This window comes from Martes martes, assembly GCF_963455335.1.
Source record: "Martes martes genome assembly, chromosome: 15".
Lineage (NCBI taxonomy): Eukaryota > Metazoa > Chordata > Mammalia > Carnivora > Mustelidae > Martes > Martes martes.
In genome coordinates, this window is record NC_137903.1 from 59509541 (window position 1) to 59518745 (window position 9205).

At 51.9% G+C, this 9205-nt stretch overlaps 1 protein-coding gene across 1 annotated transcript; it reads left to right on the forward strand.

The window, feature by feature from the left end:
• Positions 1-995: 995 nt before the first annotated feature.
• LOC308355960 (uncharacterized protein C1orf202) lies at positions 996-1343 on the forward strand (the record flags this gene model as incomplete). Its single annotated transcript, XM_080824511.1, has 1 exon — positions 996-1343. One exon carries the CDS (start codon positions 996-998, stop codon positions 1341-1343), a length of 348 nt encoding a protein of 115 aa, XP_080680637.1.
• Positions 1344-9205: the final 7862 nt, after the last annotated feature.

Consider the following 9205-nt stretch of genomic DNA (forward strand, 5'->3'; position numbering starts at 1 on the left):
CAAAACGAGAAAAACATACGGAGCGCTAGGTGGACTGCTTAGGACATAAAGAACACGACAGACGCCAGCTTACTGTTCCTTTTCCCCCTCTTCCCTTGAATTTGAGAAATTGACAAGTGCAAAAATTTATATACAAAATCAGGAAAAAGACGTTTTCTCTTTTCTTTTTAAAGTATTTTATTTATTTGAGAGAGAGAGAGAGGCAGAGAGTGCGCAAGCAGGGGGAGTGGCAGAGGGAGAAGCAGGTGCCCCTCGGAGCAGAGCCAGAGAGAAGGGGGCTCGATCCCAGGTGAGCTGAAGGCAGATGCCTAACCGACTGAGCCAGCCAGGTGCCCCAAAAGATGTTTTCTTTGTTGTATTTGTGGTTTTCGATTTTTTCCACACACACACAAATCTTACGTCTGCAATCAGGAAAAAATCCTGGGGAAAAATAAAAATCAATCATCATCCCACAAGGAAGAGGTCCGATGAAGAGTATCAGATGCCCAGGTCTTTTCTGAAACTCTGGGTCCCCGCTGCTGGAAAGCTACAGAACCCCTGAGACCAGTCCCCCCAAAACGACCAGCCTCGAGGGCAACCCAGGCCTGGGGCTGACATCCAAGCTGGGATCCAGTGGGGGCCGTGCGCGTGCTTAATGTGGGGGTCAAGGGCGGGGTGGGGGGTGCATGGACCCCGGACACGTCCTGGAGCCGGTGCCGCCTGTCCGAGGCCAGGCCGCGGATCAGCCACCAGAGCCGCGAAGGGGACCCGTCGGCCCCAGAGCCCCCGGCGTGGGGGCCGCGCGCTCGACCCGGGGGAGTGGCGGGGGGGGGGCGAGGACGGCCGTGCGGGGCATTGTGGGGTCAGAGTTCGGGTTTCCCCGGAGACCGGAGCCCGGAGCCCGAGCGCAGGCGGCAGCGACCCCCGGGAGGCGGCGGCCAGGACCCCTCGGCCGAGAGGGGGCCCGAGGGCGTGCGCGTGCGGAGGCCGCGTGCGAGCGGCGGCGAGGGCCCGGCATGGCGGACGTGCGGCCCGGCGGGGCCCGGCGCGGGGGCGCGCAGCACGGGCTGGCGGAGGGTGCGGCGCGCCCGAAGCGCGGGGACGCGGGCGACGGCGGCGCGGGCTGCTGGTGCTGGCGGCGGCTGTTCCGGCGGGGCGCGGCCCGCGGCGGGCGCAGGAGGAAGGCCAAGCGCGCGCGGGGCCGGGCGGCTCCGGAGCGCGGCCTGTGGGCCCACCCGCGCCTGCAGAGGCTGCTGCAGCGGCTGGCGGCGTGGAGGAGGCGCTACCTGCGGCGCGGCGAGCGCTCCGAGCGGCTGGAGGAGATCCCGCTGCTGGTGCTGGAGCGCGCGCCGGGCGGCGACTAGGCCGCGGGCGGCCGCCGGGACCCCGGGCCTCCCCCGCCCCCCCCCCCCCAGCCCGGGCGCCCCAGAGCATCGGTTTGGTTTGGTTTGACGAAGGCGAGAATGAAAAATAAACCCGACGTCCTGTGAATGGAAGACCGCGCGGGCTCTTTGGGGCTGGGCGTCCTCCGCGCGGTCTAACCCCAACCCTAACCCTAACCCTAACCCTAACCGACGGGAAGGGCCCGTCCTTTGTCCTTCGTGTCTCCAGGCTGCAGGGCCTCAGGCCTCGAGGCGGTGGGAAGCCCTGGAGGAGCTGGCGGGGGGCCCGTACCCCACTGGACCCTTGTCTCCTCCAGGGGCTTCGTACCCCCCTGGGGCCCTGCACCTTCCCAAGCACCAGCCCCCCAGTTCCTCTGCCCCCCGCCCTGGGCCTCGCACCCTCCGGGAGCCCCACACCCCTCTCTGCTGCTCCCTCGCGGCAGGACACCCCCGAAGGGGAAGGGGTGAGAGCGGCAGTTGTCGTCAGTCTGTGGATTAAGAATACGCCTGTGTAAGCGGATTGCTGAGCTCCTCACGCCACATCCAAGTGCTCCAACTCTGCTTTTATCTTTTGTTTCCAGGCATTTGTGAGCTCTGACCCGAGCCAACATTAGAACCAAGGTTTGGGGTTTGCCTGCAGGGACTTTGAAAACCAGCCTTGGAGATAAAAGAGCACAGGGCGAGGAGGAATCTGGGGGACCCCTGGATGGGTCTTTAATTTCTTCCTGTGCCTCATCAATAAAAGCCAGCTAATGATACTCTCCACAGGCTCGTGAGGATGGAAGTCAAATATTAGAAGCAAAAGTGCTCGGAGCACTTTCTGAAAAGAAAGAAGGCAGTCAGGGTACTTATTAAACTGTCATGCTGGCCTCTCCTGGGAGCTATTCCCAGATCACTGTCCACACCTGCGGCCCTCCCTCCCCCCATGCCCCCTCTACCCTGCCCAAAGCAGCCCTTTCAACTAGCAAGCCAGGAGCAGCCAGCAATGGGTCTAGAGGCTCTCTGCTTGATGCGCAAGTGGCCCCTGAGCTCCTGATCCCTCACAGGGGTCTCCTGGTGCCCTTGACCTAGGAAGTCACTCCCTTCAAGGAAGGGAAGTGCCGAGGATCACCACCCCTGTCCGGTGCATTGTAGTGAGAGACCAGTGGGCAGGCCTGAGAAGGGCAGGGAAAGCGAGGCAGGGGTCAGAAAGCAGGGGACAGGTCTCTGTAATTGAGGTCAGGTGCGTTTTGAACTTCACTGACCTCTTCATTCCTGCCCTTGCCCCCACAGCTTGAATTATTCCGTAGGGCTGCGATAAGGGGATGAGTTTTCAAGGGGAAAGCCGTTGAGCCACGTAGCCAGCCTCCCTGTGTGTAGGGAAAGCAATCCTCACCCCCCACACCCCTACCCCGGCTTCTCTCTAGCCGATTAGACAAGGATCCCAAGAAGCCTGAATTAAAACCTGTTCTGTAGGAAGCAGCCCAGTGAAAATGTCCTTGCTTGGAGAGGTTCAAGGTGAGGGACTTAGAAATGGAGAAACCAGTGCCTGGGTGGCTCAGTCTGTTGGGTGTCTGTCTTTGGGTTCAAGTCATGATCCCAGAGTCCTAGGATTGAATCCCTCATCCCTCAAATAAATAAAATCTTAAAACAAAAAATCAGAACAAAAAAGGAGAAACCCCTCGAAGAAGATACCAAATCACTGAATCCTCCGACCCGGGAAAGTGGGTGCTGTTGTGTAATACGCGTGTTTCCTGGGCTCCTTTCAGAAAAGCAAGAGCCGCATTAATGCGCTGTGAGTTCTGTCCGAGCCATGATTTGGCTGTGGCTTTGCCTTTTTGTTTTGACTGACCGTTCACTAACCCACCATACTTTCCTTTTCAGGAGGCAAGGGAAATTGGTCTAGACAGTGCTGGGTTCATCTCCACGAACACACACACCAACTCTATGTACAGGCACGGGGCACAAATGTCCGTGTGTCAGAGAATCACTGTGGTGGTGTAATGGGCGTCCTCTGGTATCCGCCCAATGCCGCGTGTTTTTGGTAATGCTGCCTGCCTGTGATCAGAGCCTCCTGGCCATGGGCCATCATGGATCCCTCCCAGGCCAAGAGAGGGGTGGCTTTGCCTAGATTTGCTGGGCCGTGGGTCGATATCTCCTATCAAAGACCAGATTCAGCAGAAACAATGGCCTTTGGGTGCTCACGCTCCCTCCCGGGGTTGGGAAGGAGTATCTGCCCGTGAACACCCCATTAGGGACCCCACTCCCTCTGCTCAGGAACTTGACTATTTCATGGTGACTATTTGTACTTCTGGTCTTCTGGGGCTGGAGTCCAACCAGCATGTGACTCGTTCTTCCTCTTATCTCCATCCTCTTCCAGGCAGGAAGCCCATAACAAGAAATGCAGTTTTTCATTAGCCAGCCATTTTGGGTGGTCTTCTGGTGCAATCCCCAAACCCTCCATGTGTCCCTGGGCAAGGACCTCAGCCTTCTGAGCAGTCCCACACTCTGAGCTCTGGGCGGTGGCGGCCAGCAAAGAGGGCAGCTTGTGGTGGGACTGGGTCTTACTGGGATGATCCAGAGTGCTCGGGGTTCTTGGAAAAGAGAGTTCCAGATAGTGAATTGCTTTACCCTCTAAAAGAGAAGGGGTGGGGCGCTGTATATTTGGGTCACCACTGGTGAGCCCAAGAGGAGGAGCCTCAGCTCTGTGAATAGGCCAATGTGCTCAGTGTTCCAGAAGCGTCACTCTGCCAGGGGCTCCAAGGAATATACAGAGGACTAGGCATGCCTGGGAAGGGAGCGCGGTGAGATTTAAGATGCCCCCACCCCAGTCTGATTTACACAGGTTCAGGTAGATCTTACTTTGCCTTTATACAATATATTTCTGACCACTACTACATGAGTTGAATCATTTTTTAAAAATTATTTTTAATTGTAGTAAAATACACATAACATTTACCATCTTAACTCTTTCTGCATTCAGTGGTATTACGCACGTTCATGTTTCGTAGCTGTCAACATCACCCAGTCCAGAACTCTTTCCATTTTGCAAAAGTGAAATTCTGTGCCCATTAAACAATGATTTTCCCTGCCCTCGCTTCCCTGAAAACCTGGCAACACTATTCTGCTTTTTGTCTCTCTGAATTTGACTCTCTCATATAAATGGAATCGTACACTATTTGTGATAAACCACCATGACAGGCTTATTTTTTTTTTTTTTACTTTTAATTCCAGTTAGTTAACATAACAGTGACATATTAACTTCAGGTGATCAATGTAGTGAGTCCACACTTCCATACATCACCCAGTGCTCATCACAGCAGGTGCCCTCCATCCCCATCACCGAGTTCACCCATCCCCCACCCACCTCCCCTCTGGAGACCTGTCATCGTGTTCGTTATCCATGGACACTTGGGCTGCTTCCATATCTTGGCTATTGTAAATGATGCTGCTACACACATAGGGATGCATGTATCCCTTTAAATTCGTGTTCTTGTACTCTTTGGATAAATATCCAGTAGTGAAATTCCTGGATTGTAGGGTAATTCTATTTTTAACATTTTGAGGAACCTCCGTATTGTTCTCCACAGTGGCTGCACGGGTTTCATTCCCACCAACACTGCCCGAGTCGTCCCATTTCTCCACATCCTCACCAACACCTGTTGTTTCTTGCGTTGTTGATTTTAGCGGTTCTGACAGGTGTGAGGCGAATTCTCACTGTAGTCCTGATTTGCATTTCCCTGACGGTGAGTGGTGAGGAGCACGTTTTGAAGTGTCTGTTGGCCATCTGTATGTTTTCTTTGGAGAAATGTCCCTTCGTGTCTTTTAATTGGATTAAAATTAATTTTTAATTGGATTATTTGTTTTTCAGGTGTTGGGGTTATAAGGTCTTCAGATATTTTGCATACTAACCCTTTATCAGATAAGTCACTTACACATCTGTTCCCCCGTTCCATAGGTTGCCTTTTAGTTTTGTTGATTACTTCCCTCCCTGTGCGAAATCTTTTTTATTTTGAGTCCCAATAGTTTATTTTTTCTTTTGTTTCCCTGGCCTCAGGACACATGTCTAGAAAAATGTTGCTATGGCCGATGTTAGAGACATTACTGGCTGTGCTCTCTTCTAGGATTTTATGGTTTCAGGTCTCACATTTAGTTCTTTAGTCCATTTTGAATTTATTCTTGTGCATGGGGTAAGAAAGTGGTCCAATTTCATTCTTTTGCATGTTGCTGACCACTGTTCTCAACACCGTTGTTGAAGAGACGGTCTTTTCCCATTGGATGTTCTTTCCTGCTTTGCCAAAGACGAATTGGCCAAATACTTGTGAGTTTCTTTCTGGGTTTTCTGTTCTTTTCCATTGAGCTATGTGTCTCTTTTGGTGCCTTTACCATACTGTTTTGATCACTACAGCTTTGTAATATAACTCAAAGTCCGGAATTGCGATGCCTCCGGCTTTGCTTTTCTTTGTCAAGATTGCTTTGGCTATTTTGGGTCCTTTTTGGGTCCATATCCGTTTTAGGACTGTTTGTTCTAGTTCTGTGAAAAACGCTCTTGGTATTTTGATAGGAATGGCGTTAAATGTGCAGATTGCTTTGGACAGCACAGACATTTGGACAATATTCTTCTAACGCATGGGCATGCAATGTCTTTCCATGTCTTTGTGTCACGTTCACTTTCTGTCATGAGTGTTCTGTTGTTTTCAGAGTACAGGTCTTTGACCTCTTTGGTTAGGTTTATTCCTAGGTGTCTTATTATACTGGCTGCAACTGGGAATGGAATTGTCTTAATTTTTCCTTCTGCAGCTTCAGTGCTGGTGTACAGAAATGCAACAGAATTCTGTGCGTAGAATTTATATCCTGTGACTTGACTGAATTCAAGCAGTTCTAGCAGTTTTTTGGGTGGAGTCTTTCAAGTTTTCTATATGGAGTAAAATGTCATCTGCAAATGGTGAAAGTTTTACTTCCTCCCTACTGATGTGTATTTGGAGACTTGAAACCTTGAACTCAGCTCCTGGCCTGTCCCTAAGGCTGGGGCCCCCCCGGGGACAAAGCAGCCCTCCTGGGAGTTCCCGTCTGGAAAACCTCAGGGCCGTGGGAAGAATTTGCTGTTTGTTCTAGCCAACACCTGAAGACAGGCCCTTGACCTCCCTTTCTTAGAACTTGTACTAAAATGGGATTACAAGTGTGAATTGCTCTTCTGTCCCTTTGAGATGTCTGTATAGCTCCTCAGACTGACCCGTCCCTTTCTCAAGGGCCTGAGAGCCATTCCTTTGAAATGAAATCTGTGGGAGCCCCGGGCTCAGCCTCCCAGACTGTGTGGGAGGAGAGACTCCTAACTGCCAGGAGGGTCAGCTCGCAGACTTGACCGGCCGGATCACATTTCCACTGGCCAACCCTTTGTCTTTCTTCACTTGAGGCCCCCCCCCCCGCTTGCTCCCCCTTAAAAAGCCCGGTCACTTCTGCACAAATGGAACGAGCTCTTTGACCCCAGCCTGCAGAGGCTGGGCGCCGTTGCTTAATGGTCACCTTTTTCGATTACGGACGGGTCTCCGGACACTGAGAAGTGGTATCAAACTGGACGCCGCAACTGGGGTTTCATTTCAGAATCGGACTAATAAGAAGCCTGTGCCCCATGTCGAGTCCCTGGAAAGGGCAGTCAGATCCACTCACTATTCTGTTTTCCTAGCAGAGCCCTAGACTTTGACTCCTAGTCTCCGCCTTCACCCTCAGGGGCTCTGGGGGTGGCAGGAGGTGGGAAGAATGTTAAGACTCATTCTCTCACCTGGGAAGGAAATGTGCAGCTGAGGCAGAGATGCTTATCTCCATATTCAAAACAGAAGCCTGTCCGCAGCGACGGGAAAGGGAGGAACACGGTCTTTTTAAATCCCAGAGCTGTGAGCTCCTGGGATAGGAATCCAGCTGGGCACGTTGTCCTTGACAGTGGCGTTCGGCTCTCATGGGTACACCACGCTTGTTTGGCACCGAGCAGTCATTTCTCAAGCTGCTTGGTAAGAGTATCCCACGTTTCTTTTTGGAACCGTCCCTCTCCCCCAGTCTCAGCCATTAGCTTGCAAAAGGTTGACCCTACTCCCGGGTCCAGGGATGGGTTCCAGCTGGCTTTACCAGTGGTCCCCAATCCTGGCTGCACACAGATTCCGCGCCCAGAGATTCTGGTTTAATTGTTATGGGTAGGGCGAGAGAGAGAGGTTAGAGAGAGCGAGAGAGCATGAGTATGGGGGAGAAGCAGAGGGAGAGGGAGAAGCAGCCTCCGATGTGGGACTCGATCCCAGCACCCTGGGATCCTGACGGTTAAGACAGGTACTTAACCGACTGAGCCACTCTGGAACCCCAGTAGACTTTATTTTTTAGAGCAGGTTTAGGTTCTTGGCAGAACTGAGTGGAAAGTACAGAGCCACAGAACTGAGTGGAAAGTACAGTACAGTGACATGTATCCTTCAGCCTGCTATCATCCAGAGTAGTTCACTGTCTTAAAAACTTTCGGATATTCAAGGGCGCCTGGAGGACTCAGTCAAGCATCTGCCTTCAGCCCAGGTCATGATCTCGGAGTCCTGGGATCGAGACCCACGTCGGGCTCCCTGCTCTGCGGACAGTCTGCCTCTCCTTCGCCCCACCCCCCGGTGGTGCTCTCGGATGATATCTCCATCCCTACTCTGTCTCTCTCAAATACATAAGTAAAATCTTAAAAAAAAAAAAGCTTTCTGATATTTAAATACTTAAAAAGGGGAGATTAAAAAGAAGAGTGGGTTGCCTGGCTGGCGACATTGGAAGAGTATGCAACGCTTGATCTCAGGGTCATGATTTCGAGCCCCACACTGGGTGTAGAGATTATTTAAATAAATATTTTAAAAAAGAAGAATTTTCTGTGCTCCTCCTATTCATCCCTTCCTCCCCACAGATCTCTGACAGCCCCTGTTCCACTGTTGTTGTTGCTTTTACTATTGCTGTAAGTTTGCCTTTTCTACCATGTCACATAATGAGAATCGTACAGTATCTAGACTTTTGAGATTAGTTTCATACGCATTAAGACCCTTCAGTTAATTCTTTTTTTTTTTAAGATTTTATTTATTTATTTGACAGACAAAGATCACAAGTAGGCAGAGAGGCAGGCAGAGAGAGAGAGAGGAGGAAGCAGGCTCCCCGCTGAGCAGAGATCCTGATGCAGGGCTCAATCCCAGGACCCCGGGATCATGACCTGAGCTGAAGGCAGAGGCTTTAACCCACTGAGCCACTCAGGCGCCCCCCTTCAGTTAATTCTAATATGCAGCCCTAGTGGAGAGCCTATCTGAAGCCAATTCGCAGATTCGATTTTGTGGCTACTGTTGAGTTCAGGGACGGGAAAGTTTCCCTGGTGGGTCTAGTCAAGATAGACCTGAGGACCTTGGGACACAGGCTCTTTTCTGTTGGCTCCAAACAAGAGACCTGTACCCTGATACCAGCTGCGGCTACAGTGACATCGCAAGGAGAGGGCCTGTCTCGAGGAGGTGGAGCTAAGAAATGCAGAGAAATCAGGTCTGGCACCTCTTAGGAGCCTCGGTAGGAGAAAGCCATGCACAAAGCCAGATCGAGCCCTGGGCCCTTTTAGATGGATGAGTCGGGATGCTTTTGGCAGCGACATAAGAAAGTCAAATCAAAGTAGCATACAAATAGGGACATTATCTCACATTATAAGAAATCCCTAGGGAGACCGGTTCCAGGTTTGGATGATCAGCTCAGCAGAGCGTCAAAGCCCCAAGTCTGTGCTTTATTCACGCTCTGCCTATCCTTGGTGCAAGGCTCTGCCTTTAGGCTATTGGATGCAAACTGGCCTCGGCAGCCCCCACGCGCCTTCCAGGTATAACAGTCCGAAA